The following is a 15,810-nucleotide window of genomic DNA, read 5'->3' as shown; positions in this document are numbered from 1 at the left end:
CTCCGAGGGCTCTAGGGGAGCAGGACCCGGGAGCAGGGGCTGTTCCTTGTTAAGTCCCAGCATCGGGCCGGAAGCCGGCCAGGCAGGAGTGGGCATGAGGCCTGGCCGGGCTGCGGGCAGGGGCCGCCTGGTGCTCTCCGCAGCCGCCCCGCCCCGCCTGGGGCCTGGTGCTGCCCACCCTCTGTGCTCCCGCAGGACCCGGTTCCCGCCCATCCTGTCCCAGGCACACACGGGTGTGCCTCTGTGCATCTGAGACAGCTCCAGCCGGGGCCTGTGCGACTGTCTGGGGGGCTGTGTATACACCTCCAGGTTGTCCTCAGTGTGGGGGTGTTGTTCCCGTGTGTTTGTGTCTGTGCTTCTGGGTTGCTAGGTCGTGTATGTGTTTCTGGATATGTGTGTGGTGTCTGGGAGCCATCTGAGGGTTCATGGTGGGGGTGTGTGTCTGTGTGTCTGGCCTCCTGATAAGTTCTGGATGCACGTGTGCATCTTGTGTAGTGAGTGTTATTAATTCCAGCCACAGATTCAGGTGTGCTAAACATGTTCCAACTCTATTTCTTTAAAGGACATTAAACTGCATCTGTGTCCTCACCTCTCCTATGCCCGGTGGATTTGACCTCGCTCCCCTGGGCGCTCCCTGCCAGCCCCTTCCGGGGTCTTGCTCAGGACAGAGGGTGGGGGAGTCCTCCTGGCATGGGGCCCACAGTGTGTGTGTCTTGGCCAGCAGGGGCTCTGCCATCTCTGGGCCACATACTGGTCTAAGAATCTCACAGGATGAGAGCTCAGTGTGCTGGGGCTGGGCGGGCGGAACCCCCCACGTGCCACTCTGAGCCATCCTGGCAGCTGAGAGGGAACAGGGCTCAGGTGCCCCTCAGTCCGCCCTGGCTGTTATCTCCTTCTAGTTCTGGGGTATCATCTCTCTCCTGTGACTTTGTTTCCCCACCCATAACTTGGCAAACTCTGGGAGACTCTGGAGGTTCATTCCTCTGTCTGTGATGCTGGGATATTTGGGGGACTCCAAATTTGGGAGCTGAACTTTGCACCCTTAGCATCTTCTGGGCTGAGATGGCAGAGGCCGAGCTTGGGGTGTTGTGGGCACCCTGTTGGCTGGAGGCAGGTTGTTGGGAATGGGAGTGGGGGATGAGAGAGGGACTCAGAAGAGACCAATGCCAGAAGCAGTGCTAGCAATTTATTGCCGTAGCTATGGTCCAAGGAACTGACATGCCCTCCACCCATGCGCCCAGTCCTGCCCAGCCTCGTTGGCTGCCTCCCTCCCCCGAGTCCACAGGGGTCTCTACAGGGACACACAGTCATGCTTTAGAAGCTGGGAGGAGTTCTTCCAGGGAACCACAAGGATCTCAAAGTCACAGCGCAGCTTCTGCAGAGAGAAGGATGAAAAAGGTGGGGTGAGCCCAGGCCCCAGGCCGCCGCCTCCCAACAGCCCTGTGCCTGTGACACTCTGGGATGCAAGAAGGAACAGCGAATTAGATGGCCAGGACCACCAGACCCCAGATCTTTCCAGCCAACCCCGGCATCCTACCTCCCCCCGCCCCCCAAGTTCAGGGGAAGCCCCAGTCTGCTCCTCTCTGCACCCTCACCCTAGCCTCTGGGCTGAGTCAGCCAGATATCAGCCTGGCCAGCCAGACCAGTTCAGGCTGGGCAACCTGAGGGGCCGGCTGCTGGGCTGATGCCTAACTGGGGACACAGCTGTTACCTCCTGTTCTGCTTCTGCGGCCAGGGGGCAGGTGGTGAGGTCTACGTGGTCTCCAGCCACGGCACTCTTCCGGCAGGCCGTGCTCCCCATGTCCACAGTCAGGTAGTACTTGATGCCCGCCACCAGCTGGGGCAGAGGTGGGCACAGGTCAGGGGTGCCTGGAGACAACGCTTGACCTGGACCGCTCACCTCCCTCCGTGTCCTCCCATCACCCATCACCTTCCCCTGGGCATAGGCAGCACACCGCCTTTGGATTCAGACCTGGGATGGGGGGACTGGAAAGGCCGGGAGAGGGCAGCAGGGACTTCTGGTGGGGGGTCCCTGGGGAGGCGGGCAGAGCCTGGGCCTGGCAGGAGCCTGCGACTCAAGTCCAGGCAGCTGCCCCTTCTCCCTCACCCCACCGCACCCCAGTCTGCCTTTCAGGACAAGGCCAATTCAGGGTTGAATCTTATTTGAAATTCTGAGATTCTGCTCCGCATGGACTTGTGACATTAATTGGATTTTGAAGACTCTGTTGTATTAAGGTGCCGCCCTGATTACTCTTAGTCGCCCCCTCCATCTGGGGCCCGGCTGGGGCCGCGCTCGCCTCCCCCTGCTGCCGGCACCGCCCCCGCCCCGGCCCTGCCCAGCCCAGCCCGGCCGGCCCGCACCTGGCTGTGGGCCCGGAGGACGGTGATGTCGCGGTAGTAGTAGTCGCTGTTGCTGCCCATGTTGTAGTTGGCCACGGCCGCCTGCGCCGCCTTCTGCACCTGCGGGTCGCTGGGCGACAGCTCCTGCAGTTCTCCGACCTTGCGGTCCCCCGGCCGGGCCCGGGCGTCGCGGGGCAGCGCCAGGAGGCAGAATGCGAGCAAGGCCAGGGCCATCGGCAGCAGGAGGCTAGGACGCGCCATGGTCGTCGGAGTCGGTGTCCGACCGCGGCCGGCGCCGCTTTTATGCGCTCCGCGGCCCCGCCTGGCCCCGCCCGCCGCGCGCCGCGCGCCCCCGCAGGCGGGGAGGGATCCACCCAGCCTGGGCGGTCCACCCGCGAGGCCGCCTTCGGGGTGCCGAGGAGGACAGCGGACAGGCCCGAGCACACCTGGGCATCACCACCACGCTGCTTGCCCTCCAGGCACACCCGGTTGGTGAAGGCAAAGGACTGCGACAGCTCCCAGCCGCAAGTGCCAGCACTGGGACAGTTCACAGAGACCCATCCCACATGAGAAACCAACAACAGCTACCAGCAAGCTCTTAACTGTCTCCAGTGCGTAGCCTTGGAGATGTTACTTAACCCTCACTGCCTCAGTTTCCTCCTTTGGGAAATGGGTTGCTTCCAGGCTTCAATAAGTGCTTAGGGGAGGCCAGGTGCTTTATAAATGGCAGGTAAGCAGGAGTCCTTACTGCACTGAGCCGGGCACTGTTTAACCCTCATGACCAGCATGATGTAGGGATCAGTGAGCAAGGGCTCCATTTTACAGAGGAGTAAACAGGACACAGAGTAAACGATTGATTTTGCCCAAGAACACAGCCTGGTAAATAGTATATGGTGACACTGGCTTTTGAGCCCAGGCAGGCGCTAGTGGTATAGGATCCACCTGCCAATGCAGGAGACGTAAGAGATAAAAGTTCAATCCCTGGGTCGGGAAGATCCCCTGGAATATGAAATGGCAACCCGCTCCAGTTTTCTTGCCAGGAAAATCCCATGGACAGAGGAGGCTGGCAGGCTACAGTCCATGGGGTCACATAGATTTGGACATGACTGAGCACACACACACAGGAGACACAGTCTAACTCAAATCTGTGTTCTCAATCCAGAGGGAGCCCAAAGGATGAGAACTGGCCAGGAGTGTGAATAGTCCCAGCTCTGCCATTTACTGCCTGGGGGGCTTCCAGCAAGCCCTGTGACCTCTGGGAGCAGCCTCAGTCCTCACCTGAAGAAAGGTGACAATTCTTGTCTTCTAAGGTCTTGCTAATTATAATGGCCTGAAACTGGGGCACCCATAGGTAAAGTGGGCATATGTTGGAGGTACCAGCAAAACAGGGCTACGATTTTTAACTTTTCGGCCACGCCCTGCATGTAGGATCTTATTTCCCAGACCAGGGATAGAATGCACATCCCCCTTTGGAAGGGAGTCTTAACCACTGGACCAGTGGGCATAGACCCAGGGCTATGATTTCTGGGGGGAATAATCTGACAAAATATAAAAAGCAGCACTGAAGTAGTCAACACAGGAAAAGTTTGACATATGTTAGAATTTTCTACAATTAGTATTTTAAAAATTCAGGGTGCATGCTTAGCGGCTTCAGACTTTTTGAGACCCTGTAGACTGTAGCCCGCTGGGCTCCTCTGTCCATTGGGATTCTCCAGGCAAGAATTCTGGAATGGGTTGCTATGCCCCTCTCCTGAGGATCTTCCCTACCCAGGGATCAAACCAGCATCTCCTGCGTCTCCTTTATTGCAGGCAGATTCTTTACCGCTGAGCCACTAGGGAAGCCAAGTGCAGGGCAATTTGTACTTTTAATTAACTTGTTGCGGTGGGGGGGTGTGGTGTTTTTTGCTCTGGGGACACTAATCTTTAGTGCTTCGGGGCCTCTGAGGATCTTACCTGGGGATGGGGAGAGGTTGTGGTTTTCAATAAGCAATGAAGTATTGGTGCTTAGTAAGTGGTAGCTATTACTGTGGTGAATATTATGAATAAGCATCCAAGATTCCCCGATCCCAACCCCAATTCTCAGACCCTCAGAATCCCGCGGTCAGGAAAGGTAGGGATTTCTCCCAGGGAGACCGGGACCAGCATGTAGTCACTGCCCAGTCCAGATGCTGCCCCAGCCCCTCAGCACAGCTGTGAAAAACAATCTTGGGATGCCAAGGAATAGTCACAAGTTTGCTGTGGGCTCAGGTGTCTGCCTTAAAGGGACAGACCAGTTATGGAGTCCAAGCTCCCTCTGCTCGACAGGCCAGTGAATCCCACAGACAAGGTGCTGAGGCAAGGAACACAACTATATTTGGAAAGCTGGCCGACTGAGAAGATGGCAGACTAATGTCTCAAAATGACCATCCTGTTGCGGTCTGGGTGCCAGGCTCTTTTATAGAACCTGAGGGAGAAGCAATGAGGAACTAAAGTCAAAAGGCACAACAGAGAGGGAGAGGCAGTGAGGAAGTAAAGTAAAAAGGGCCTTCAGTCTTCCAAAACATCTCCGGGAAGGGCCAGCATTTGGGAAGGGTGTGTTAATCCCTTTTTTGTAGTCATTCACAGGGGGACAGAGTCAGATTCTCTCGCTCTGAGGTGAACAAAGGCACTTTAGTTTCACAGTCAGGCAGAGGGCCAGGGTCCTTTGAGGCAGGCCATTATGTTCTGGCTTCCCAGGTGGCTCTGACAGTAAAGAATTCACCTACAATGCAGAAGATTGGGGTTCAATTCCTCAATCAGGAAGATCCCCCAGAGAAGGGAATGGCTATCCACTCCAGTATTCTTGCCTGGAGAATTCCACAGGCAGGAGGTTGGCGGGCTACAGTTCAGGGGGTCGCAAAGAGTCAGACATGACTCAGTGACTAACACAACACATAAGAAGAGCAGGAAGAGAGTCAAAGAAACAGTTCCAGTGTGGAGTGAGAACTGGTTCTTCTCTGCTACAGACCCATTTGTGCAAGAGCTGGGGAGAGCTTGGCTTGATTAGGAGACCAAGGCCAGGCAGGAGCCCGATCAAGAGAACCTGGCAGTGGGGGAGCAGGAGGCCCAGGCTGCAGCACATGCTGGGAGGGGTGCAGAAGCAGCCCCAAGTGGCCAGGAACCTCCTCGGGTTCTTCTAGGTCTGCTTTTCTGTCACGTAGAACTCAGCTGCAGCCGCACTTAATCTACACCAGCTCCCTGGGAAACTAGCCAAGGCCCAGTCTCTCGACTCACCAAGGGCCAGTGCACCCAGCTCACTTGCCCCTACCCTGTCATTCCTTTGTGCTGACACCAACAAATCTTTTGCACAGCAACCTAACAATTTCCAAAGACTTTTCACCCACTGGTCTATTCTCACAAACACCCTGAGGTAGTAAGCACCATCATTTTGCAGGTGAAGAAAATTAATCAGAGGTCAGGACAGCTGGAAGACCCTGGACCCAACCAGAGTAACACTAGAAAGATAGTATGGCCTGAAACTCCAGGGACAGTCCCCGTTACTACCTTTCTGGGCTACAGACTGGCACCCTCCAAGGAAGCAGCCTGTAACATGAGCTGGGCCCAGCTCTGGCCACCTGGTGACCTTCCAGGGGGCCTCTCACACTTCCAAGACCCAGGCTTACACTGAACCTTCATCCTTTCGATTTCTGACTGATTACCTAATTGCTCTATCCTTGGGTCTTTATTTTTGTTCTCCCTTTTATCTTCTACTGTTCTGAGATGTAGCTAACATATAGAACAGTACAGTGTCTTGGATCACCCCATACAGGTCAAGAAGTGGAAACTGCCACTCTCAGTCCTCTATGCTCCCGTGCATCACACCTGTCTCCTTCCCCCAAAGGCAATCACTCCCCACTTCCCTTTCTTTACCAATGACCTTTGCAATAAGCTTCCCTGATGGCTCAGACAGTAAAGAGTCTGCCTGCAGTGCGGGAGCCGGGTTCGATCCCTGGGTCGGGAAGATCCCCTGGAAAATGAAATGGCAACCCACTCCAGTATCCTTGCCTGTAAAGTCCCATGGATAGAGCAGCCTGGCAGGCTACAGCCCATTAGGGTCACAGAGAATTGGATACAACTCAGTGACTTCATTTTCTTTTGCAATAAGCATTTTTTCCCCGTCTAGTTTCACTGCCTCTGCGAAGATCCTCATACATGGATCCAGCTGGGAGCTCTTGTGAATGAACAAAGCTGCTGTGAACATCTGCTCAGGTGCTGACGCAGGTGTGCCTTGTGTCCTGTCCCATCCCTGGAGAGGAACTCCTGGCTTACAGGGTGGGTCTTCAGTTTTACTGGCAAACACCCAACTGTTTTCCCCAATTGTTCACATCAATTTACACTCCCACTAGTTGGATATCTGTTCCTGTTGCTCCATTTCCTCATCAGAACTTAGTATTGTCTGACTTAAAATTTGCCAATCCTGTGAGTGTATAATGGCATCTTACTTGCGTTTCTGATGACTTAATGTGACTGAACACCTTCTGACATGCTTATTCACCACTTAGGTATTCTTCTGTGGCTGCCCTCCAGGTCTTTCACCCATATTTCTATTGTATCATCTGCTTTCTCTTGACTGCAGCTCTGGAGTCCTTTGTCATCTATGTGGGTCACAAAGATCCTTTCTCACCCTGGGTTAGGCTCCTCACTCACTCAGATTATCTTGAACAAAATTTCTATGATGGAGTTGAATTTATCACCTTTTTAATCTTTCCCTATTCTGAGATCATGAAAATCTCCTCAATGTTTCTATTTATGATGTCATTTCTCCCCTCACCAGACTGTTAAGCCCTGAGGATGAGGAAAATTCTATAAACAAGTAGCTCCTGAACAACACCAGCACTACATCTGATCCTTACAACAATTTCATCTTCCAGGTGGGGAAACTGAGTCTCAGAGAGACCAAGCGCCATGAGCAAAGAACACCCATGGCTCTCAGGTCCATGGGTTTCCATGTGATGTTTTGAGGACCAGTGTGGCTACTTCCCAGTAGTTAAGTCCATAGACATGTTAGCCTGAGCCTCTAGTTTCATCTGTGGAAAACTATTACTTATTATGAAAGAAAAAAAAATGTTTGCACAGACCTTAGCTCTGAACCTGGTTCGTACTAAGTCCAATGAACAGAAAATGAAAATACACCAAATACAAGTCTAACTCACTCAAGCCTGCCCACCCAGTTGTGTTGCCCACACACTTTCTGCCCCCCTGAGAGAACAGGGCGGACTGCATGAGCCCTGCCCACTCATCACAGAGGCCAGGAGAGCACATGACCAATGGCAGGTAGACCTTAGCCCACATCCCATCCACCCTCTTCCTGCTCTGGCTCCCTCGGACTTTCCACCAGGTGCTGACTAACCCAGCTGTTGACCACACGGACATCTGGAACCCCGGGAAGGAACCAACCCACTCTCTCTCCCACATTAGTGAGGGATTGAGACACTTTGAAGCACCTGCCCAAGGCCCGTATTGCCAGGACGGCCGCCCTCGGGAGTGTGAGGGAAGCTGCCAGTTTCAGTCTGCACTGATAAGCAGTGTGGCAAACCTGGTCAGTCCCTGAGGGACAGGCAACTCCCAGCCCGAATGCTTCCCACATACAAAGCCCAGTCATGAAGGCCACTGGCTTTATTGATTTAAAAAACTTTACAAGGACAGTGACTGTTCTGCCAAAAAGACTGCCAAATGGCATAAAAGAGACCACAGGTGGGGGTGGGGGTGAGGGGCAGGGCCAGGAATCCACTCAGAAAAGCTGTTAATTATTGTCATGAAACTGGCAGGGAAAGGAGAAGGAAGATGCATGCAAGGGTGAGAATTCCAAAAAAGTTGAAATGGTGAGGGGAGAGAACTCCCCAAAGGCCCTGGAGTACATGGGAGGTGTGCATGACAACAGCAATCTCTTCCTTTGTAGAGGACGGAGGAGGAGTCCTCACTAGGCTGCAAACTCTGGAGACTCAATGCTGGGGCTTGGGATCGGGGGCTCCCCAGAGAGCATCACAAGAAGGCGTCACACCACTCCCGCAGGCAGCCAAAGCAGTCCCGGGACTGCTTGGCATTGGCGCCGCACGTGTCCTTCAGCCATTCCCGGAAAAGGTCTTCATCTTTCTTTAGGACCAGAAACTGGCCGAGGACCACATAGGCCTGCAAAACGGTCAAAGCAAAAGATGGGCTGCTGAGTGCTCTGTAGGACTAGGGACAAGACGACCACTTCCGGGGACTTCCCTGCTGGCCCAGTGGTGAAGAATCTGCCCCGGATTGCAGGGGACATGGGTTCAATCCCTGGCCCGGAATCTAACATCCTACTTGCTGTGGGGCAACTAAGCCCCGTGGGTTCTGGAGCCTGTGAGTCACAATGAAAGATCCTGCATGCTGCAACTAAGAACCCAGGGCAAACAGAAATAAAACATCACGGGGGGAAAAAGGGCCACTTTCCTGTGGCTCCCCACACAGGAGCCCAAGAGGCAGGGTGGTTTCTTCCAGGCTGACTCTGAAGACCACACACGAGCGTCCAACCCCCCCAACCCACCCCCCCGCCCAGATATACAAACCCTCCTCACTCCCCAGCTGCCAGGAAATAGTGTAGTCGTGCCCCGCACCCCGGCCAACTACAGGCGGCCACTCCGCACCTTATCAAAGCCCCTTTCCTCCAGTTTCTTGCCCAGGACTTCGCCAATCCCGGCCAGGCTTCCCACCGGTTTCTCCCCCATGGGCTCTGCCACGAAGTCTCGGTGCTTTTGGGAGGTTGTCATCTCGATCAAGCTTAATCTGGGAATCCCAAGAAAAGGGAAATTAGGCCTGAAAACCCGGGAACGCCCGAAAACCCACTGGCAATCTCACAGGAAGAGAATGCCAGAGCAGCTGTTATGGGAGCTTTCTCGATTCCCCCTACTTCACCGATAAGAAAACTGAGGTCTAAGCAGAGTCTTTTCCTCACTGTTTAAGAGCGAAGTCTCTCCCAGTCCCTGCGGGAGTTGCGTTTTGGTACCGCCCCCGAGGAGAAACTATCTTGCCCTAACAGGCGGCGCATGCAAGACAAAGGTATGATTTCCACAGTAGGTCAACACCCAGGGCCCGCCCTGAAGATGTCACTCCTCTGTGACCTTGGCTGGGCAAAAGCAGCACTGACTCGGGTCTGGAATGGCCACTTGGCCCGAAAAGCAAATGAAAGGCTCTCTGACCCAGCCGCCGCACAGGCTGCGCCCAGAACGAAAGCGCAGGCAGAGCACGCACACCCTCTCAGCCAGCCGCGTCAGCTCCACACCTGGACTCCCGCCGCGCCCTACGCCGTGGACCCCGCCCCCAAGGCGCCGCGCCCCGCCCCCTCCCAGCGCCTCGCTGAGCCCTCTCGGAGAGCGCATCGTCTGGCCCTTCTCAGCGCCTGCGGCCCCTCTCCTCCCTGCCTCCCCCTCCTCCCCGCGCCCGTTCTGGCCTCCAGCCCGAGCCCTGCTCCGCGGCTCGCGCTCACCCGCAGCTCCCGTTTCTGTAACGACTGCTCCCGCCAGCCGGCTGCTCCCGCCGCTACCTCAGCCCACTAGAACTTTCTTCCACTTCCGCTTCCGGGTCGCCTCAAGGGCCGCCTTAAAAAAAAAAAAAAAAAAAAAACCAACCTACATTGGGCACTTCTAGCCGCTTAGAGTCATAGAGTTGCGACACCACCCGGACCTCGAGAGCGCCCTTAGTAGGTGTTTATTTCCGGTTACATCGCAGGAAGCCGGACTGCCTTTTGTAGCCTTGCTTCTTGGGAAGTATTTCCGGCCTCAGGGAACAGAAACCTGTGAGAAGAAAACTTATATTTATCTGCTGCACAGCATGCGGAACTTAACCACTTAACCTTGACCGACCTGGTGGTGGGAAGAATTAGAGAAACGGACAAGGAGAGAGGCGTGACCAGGAGACTTCCGGGAGAGCGCCTGAAGTACGGTGTCCGACTCAGGCCTACACGCGTTGTCCTCCTCACTGCCGGACTTTAGTTAGAGTTGGACGGGAACCGGATGCGCCCGAGACCTGAGTCCAAGCCGACTCCACCGTCGTGACCACTGTCGAGTCCTTTTTCTCTACTTTCATTGCCTCAGCCCTGAAGTGAGTCGTGGACGAGCCGATCTCAGCGTCCTGCTTGGAGAACCGGGTCGTTCTGGCAGCTCTCGTGGGATCCGAAGGCTAGAGAGTAAGTTTGGATCTTTCCCTCTGAGCATTTTTCCTCCGGGATAAGGAAGGAGGAGGGCAGGGGACGGCAACTAGAGATGACACTTCGGAGTTTCCTTTGGAAACCATCATGACTTTGAGCAAACTCGGGGAGATCGTTAAGGACAGGGCAGCCTGGAGTGCTGCAGTCCATGGGGTCGCAAGAGTCGGACATGACTTAACGAGTGAACAACAGTCTTCTGAGTACGCATCAGTCGTTGTCTTGCAGTACCAGGGTCAGAAACAGTAGATGCCAAAGATCAAATCGGTCTCAGTTCAGTTCAGTCGCTCAGTCGTGTCTGACTCTTTGCGACCCCGTGGACTGCAGAACACTAGGCTTCCCTGTCCATCACCAACTCCCGGAGCTTGCTCAAACTCATGTCCATTGAGTTGGTGATGCCATCCAACCATCTCATCCTCTGTCGTCCCCTTCTCTTCCTGACTTCGGTCTTTCCCAGCATCAGGGTCTTTTGCAGTGAGCCAATTCTTCACATCAGATGGCCAAAGTATTGGAGTTTCAGCTTCAGCATCAGTCTTTCCAGTGAATATTCAGAACCAGTTTCGTTTAGGATTGACTGGTTGGATCTCCTTGAAGACCAAGGGACTCTCAAGAGTCTTCTCCAACACCACAGTTCAAAAGCATCAATTTAGTCTACCTTGCCCTTAAATTAGCTCATTCCTGACCTGGCTCGTCTTAGCTGGTCTGTGTCTGTAGGCTATTGAGAGACTGAAGATCTGTGTGGTTGTGTCACACCTGAGATGTACAAGCAGGTTAAGGAAGAAGTGACTTACCTTGCTTCTTCCCCAAGTGGTTCCCAGAAGGGCTTATTTTTCTAAAACATATTGTTTTATGTTTTTATGGTTATGCCAGTACTTAAGGGATAAACACAAGTTACTTTTATGTGTCTTATGTTGTGTTTCCTGCTTTGCTTATGATTATTTTGTTCTAATATTAATGCTCTGGGTTAGTTCTCTGAAGTCTAGAGAAATTGAAAAGCCAGGAAATAACCAAGGTGGTTATTTCCAGTCAATTGGATTTCAGAGCCCACGTTCTTCCCCAGGACATTGTGTCACTCCTCAGTAAAAGGCCCGTCCTCATCTTCAAAAGAGTCCTGGCCTCTCAGCCTACCATCTGAAACACTCAGGAGGAAGAACTGAGAGTCTCTGCATCCCTCACCTCCCTGGGACAGGACCCACCATGTCTCAGGCCACCAAGAGGAAACATGTGGTGAAGGAGGTGCTGGGGGAGCACATGGTGCCCTCTGACCAGCAGCAGATCGTGAGGGTGAGTGGCATCAGGGACCGTCTGCTCTGCCTCCCCCAGCCTCCATCCCTCTTAGGCCCCTGGGGTTGGGGCAGGGTGCTGTTCAGCTCAGCAGGTGTTGGAACTGGCTGATGAAGCTGATTGGTTCTTGGTCTCTCCTGGACCAGGTCCTCAGGACCCCAGGGAACAATCTACACGAGGTGGAGACAGCCCAGGGGCAGCGCTTCCTGGTGAGCATGCCTTCCAAGTACCGCAAGAACATCTGGATCAAGAGAGGTGAGAGAGGCAGCCTTTTGGGAGACTGAACCGTTTCCTGTGGCCTCGGCTTCCCCCACCACAAGCAGGACCCACTGTGCTTTTCTCTCCTCCCCTTGCAGGGGACTTTCTCATCGTTGACCCTATTGAAGAAGGAGAGAAGGTGAAGGCTGAGATCTCCTTTGTGCTCTGCAAAGACCACGTGCGCTCTCTGCAGAAGGATGGGCACTGGTAGGGCGGTCCTCATGGTCATTGGCGGCCCCACTTCTCTGGGGATTTCGTTCATACCTGTGGGCTTAGGGGAGGGAAGGTCGTGGCATTTCAGGCAGGAACAGCTGGCAACAACTCTTGCTGACAGGGTTTCTCTGTCCTTTCTGACCTTGGCTTTTCTCTTGGTATAGGCCTGAGGCCTTCTCCGAAGTGGCTGAGAAACACAACAATAGGAACAGGTGAGACACAAGTCTTGGGATAAGGAAGACAGAAAATGGGGATTCAGACCTTGGTACCTTGAGGGGAAATAGTTTTTCTTTCTTTGTATATCAGGTCCCTGGTGAGAGTGCCTGAATATGTGGTCATGAGTATGGCTTGAAAGTCAGATCTTCTGGGTTAAAGTCTGGGCTTTGCAAGTTACAACTTTAAGCAGGTTAAGCTCTTAGGCTGGTATTTCACCACCTCTAAAATGGGAGGTCTGTAGGGATTAAAGAGACTGATGCTTATAAAATTGCTTAGTATAGTACCTGGTAAGCAGTGTGAGTTCATTGAGTGTTAGTTGGTCATAGTAGAATCGTTACTATTAAAATCAGCAGTTCTAATGAATTTCTGAGATGGGTGTGGGGAGGTAGTGTTTCGCCAGTGTTCCTTGGCCCAGTTTTCCTGCAGTTCTTTCCCTGTCTGGCTCACTGAGCCCTGACTGCTTGGCCATATGGTCCTCTTTGTGAGGTTCCTTGTTTGCAGGTCTTCTCAGAAGGCACTGGGCTAACTCTCCATTTCCCCCGTGCAGACAGGCTCAGCCAGAACTCCCAGCTGAGCCACAGTCATCAGGAGAAGAGTCCAGCTCTGAAGATGATTCTGACCTCTTTGTTAACACCAACCGCAGACAGTATCATGAGAGCGAGGAGGAGAGTGAAGAGGAGGAGGCGACCTGAGACCCCAGGACCCACTTCTCCTCTTGCTCAGAGACTAGTCCTGGGCTCCTCTGAGCATGGACATTCCCAGGGGGCTCTGCGGATCTTTCCCCCTGGATGGGGACGAGGCAGGGCCCCTCTCTGAACTGACCTTCTGACATAGGAGAATTAAACCCCTGGTGGGTGCTGACTCATGCTGGTGTTGGAGTGGCTCTTTGGAGGAAGGAGGGACGTGGATAAGATGACACACTGCTCCTCGGTGGTGGCCTCGTGGGCAGGTGGGCTGAATGGGCAGGAAATGGGGAATTTCTGGAATCTTTCCTAGTTTCTGCCTGTCTCGTCCAGGACTTAAGTCAATGCCAGGCCCTGTGTGCTTCCTTGCATGCAGTTAATGCATGGGGGCATTCCCACTTCATTGCCTGCTTGCAGTTAATGCTGACTCAGGCATGTAGGATCACAGTGGGACTTAGTGCCCGCCTGCCTCTATGAGACACTCAGGGTGAATCTCGTGGTGCTTCATGAGCCACTGTCCCCGCCTCTTTCATCACCTGTGACCACAGGAGTACCCACCTCGACGCTGAGTGTACCTACCCTGGTCGGTGTCCTCTTTGTGGCTGCTCAGACCGTCATTCTTCAGCCTTCTGGCCACCCACATCATTTCACTTCTCCTTTGAAGCTTTTCACTTCTGACTGTACATTCTCCCTCTTCATTGCTGGCATTGACCTTGTAGTCAGTGCTCAGACGTTGAAGTTTACCTCCTGGCTCAGAGTCTTCCTCCCCTGCTTCTGTCATTGTTCTCTGCATCCGTCATTGTTGTCTGCATCCATGCATGGGCCCGTTCAATGCTGTGGCCCCTTAAGTCTTTGATGCCCCCATCACTGAGGCCCTTCTGTTGCAGGCCTGTTGCCTGTATCCCTAGTCACTCTCTGCCCCTAATGTCACTAGAGACTACAGCACTGTTTGAATTCAGATATCTGTGTAATCACCATCTCGAGGCTTACTCACTCAACTATCCCCCCTCCTCCCACAGAAATGCTTCCCCCCCACCCCTGGAAGAAATCCTATATCTTCATCCTCCAGCCGTGCCGCATTCTCACCATCATGCTCCTATCTTCATTTCCTTCTTCACGCAGCACCAGTTCCACAGTCTACACCCTGTACTTCCTTTCTGCCTCCATCATGTTCATCCAGACAGATCTGACCGTGGTCAACCCAGTTGTGCACCTCTGTGCCTGTGCGCAAGGAACTATTAGAGAAAGCAGCCATCCTGGCTCACTAGTTTTACCTGAAAATGATAATTACAAGTCTCAGATGGCCACTCAGCCCTGCCTAGGAGATCTACCCTAGGATGCTGTATTTGAAAACTTTAACTAACTCCCCTTCTGCTAATTACACACAGCAGCTCATTATTCATAAAGAAATAGTAGCCATCGGAGGAAACTCTCACCTGTTACCTGCCCTAGACGGTGCTCACTAATCCTTCTGTCGTTTTACTGCCCACTAACCCAGTGGGACTTAAACCTTTCCTCTTGTACTTTGGAGCCTGTCTCTGCTACAGGACTTTGTGTCAATTTTGGTTCTATCATCCTCTCTACTGGATGTGTTAGCATCAAAAGTATGATAGAGTCTCCCATCTGAAAAACAATCAGAAAAGCCTGTCAGTGATCCCACACCCTCTCCAGCTACCGTTTCATTTACTTGCTCCTCATTCACTCTTTTGTGTTTGCTCAGTATAGTGTTACATGTATACACATACCTGTATGTACGTACATGTGTATATATGCATGTATAGAAATGTATGTACATTTACATGCAAAAAATTTACCAGGTGAGTTAAAGATGTATATGTGTGGGTATATTTTTAACTCATCTGAAGTTTATTTTTTATGGGAGATGACTAATTTTTTTTCCCTTAAGGGATAGCCACTTGTCCCTGTACCATTAATCTAGTGGCTCATTCTTTCCTCACTGATTTAAAGTACCTTTTTAAAATAAATGAAATTTCCACGTTTTTATGAATCTCTCTGAAATCTGGCTTGTTGATCTTTGTGCACATGCCATATGTTATGGCATGGTTGTTATTTCTTTCTCCTTCACTGTTGCCCCACTGTTCCTTGAAATTTTCATATTTTCTTTTATGTAAAAACTTGAGAATGAACTTGGCAATTTTCATTTAAAGGGTCTATTAAGATTTCCATTGGCATGGGTTTTGTTTTTCTTGACGTTTAATTGATTTACAATGTTGTGCCAATCTCTGCCGTACAGCAGAGTGAGTCAGCTTTACATATATAGTTGTTCTTTTTAAAATATTCTTTCCCATTATGGTTTATCCCAGAATATTGGATATAGTTCCCTGTGCTACCATTGGGATGGTTCTTAATCTCATAGTTTGATTTGGAGAACAGTCATACTCAACAGTTTTTGATCTTCTATCCAGAAATGAATTATGTGTATTCTTTTCTAAGATGTAGTTCTCGTGTGGGTCTTTGATGTTTCTAGTTCAATGTAGCCTTAAGAATTCTAATTTAGCTATTTGTTGTTATGAATGGGCTCTTTTGAAATTACATTTCCGACCATCAGTGGCATGTTGGAAAGCTGTCCATTTCTGTGCACCTGCCTATTTGATCTAATTGAATTCT

General features: G+C 52.3%; 3 protein-coding genes across 3 annotated transcripts; 1 reads left to right on the top strand and 2 right to left on the bottom strand.

The window, feature by feature from the left end:
- Positions 1–1,170: 1,170 nt before the first annotated feature.
- Positions 1,171–2,677, bottom strand: CST6 (cystatin E/M). Its single transcript, XM_065936618.1, has 3 exons — positions 2,362–2,677; positions 1,712–1,837; positions 1,171–1,375 (listed from the first exon to the last, which is right to left on the bottom strand). The coding sequence occupies exons 1-3, from the start codon at positions 2,599–2,601 to the stop codon at positions 1,292–1,294; spliced, it is 450 nt and encodes a 149-aa protein (XP_065792690.1). The 5' UTR covers positions 2,602–2,677; the 3' UTR covers positions 1,171–1,291.
- A 5,496-nt stretch (positions 2,678–8,173) lies between these two features.
- On the bottom strand, positions 8,174–9,944 carry BANF1 (BAF nuclear assembly factor 1). Its single transcript, XM_065937777.1, has 3 exons — positions 9,812–9,944; positions 8,973–9,111; positions 8,174–8,487 (listed from the first exon to the last, which is right to left on the bottom strand). The coding sequence occupies exons 2-3, from the start codon at positions 9,093–9,095 to the stop codon at positions 8,341–8,343; spliced, it is 270 nt and encodes an 89-aa protein (XP_065793849.1). The 5' UTR covers positions 9,096–9,111; positions 9,812–9,944; the 3' UTR covers positions 8,174–8,340.
- Positions 9,945–10,068: 124 nt separating this feature from the next.
- On the top strand, positions 10,069–15,366 carry EIF1AD (eukaryotic translation initiation factor 1A domain containing). The gene is made up of 6 exons (XM_065937776.1): positions 10,069–10,510; positions 11,589–11,812; positions 11,959–12,067; positions 12,169–12,277; positions 12,448–12,495; positions 13,047–15,366. The coding sequence occupies exons 2-6, from the start codon at positions 11,726–11,728 to the stop codon at positions 13,189–13,191; spliced, it is 498 nt and encodes a 165-aa protein (XP_065793848.1). The 5' UTR covers positions 10,069–10,510; positions 11,589–11,725; the 3' UTR covers positions 13,192–15,366.
- Positions 15,367–15,810: the final 444 nt, after the last annotated feature.

This window comes from Muntiacus reevesi, chromosome 5 (genome assembly GCF_963930625.1).
Source record: "Muntiacus reevesi chromosome 5, mMunRee1.1, whole genome shotgun sequence".
Classification (NCBI taxonomy): Eukaryota; Metazoa; Chordata; class Mammalia; order Artiodactyla; family Cervidae; genus Muntiacus; species Muntiacus reevesi.
Note: the sequence above shows the minus strand (reverse complement) of the source record. Positions and strands in the feature narration are given on the sequence as shown.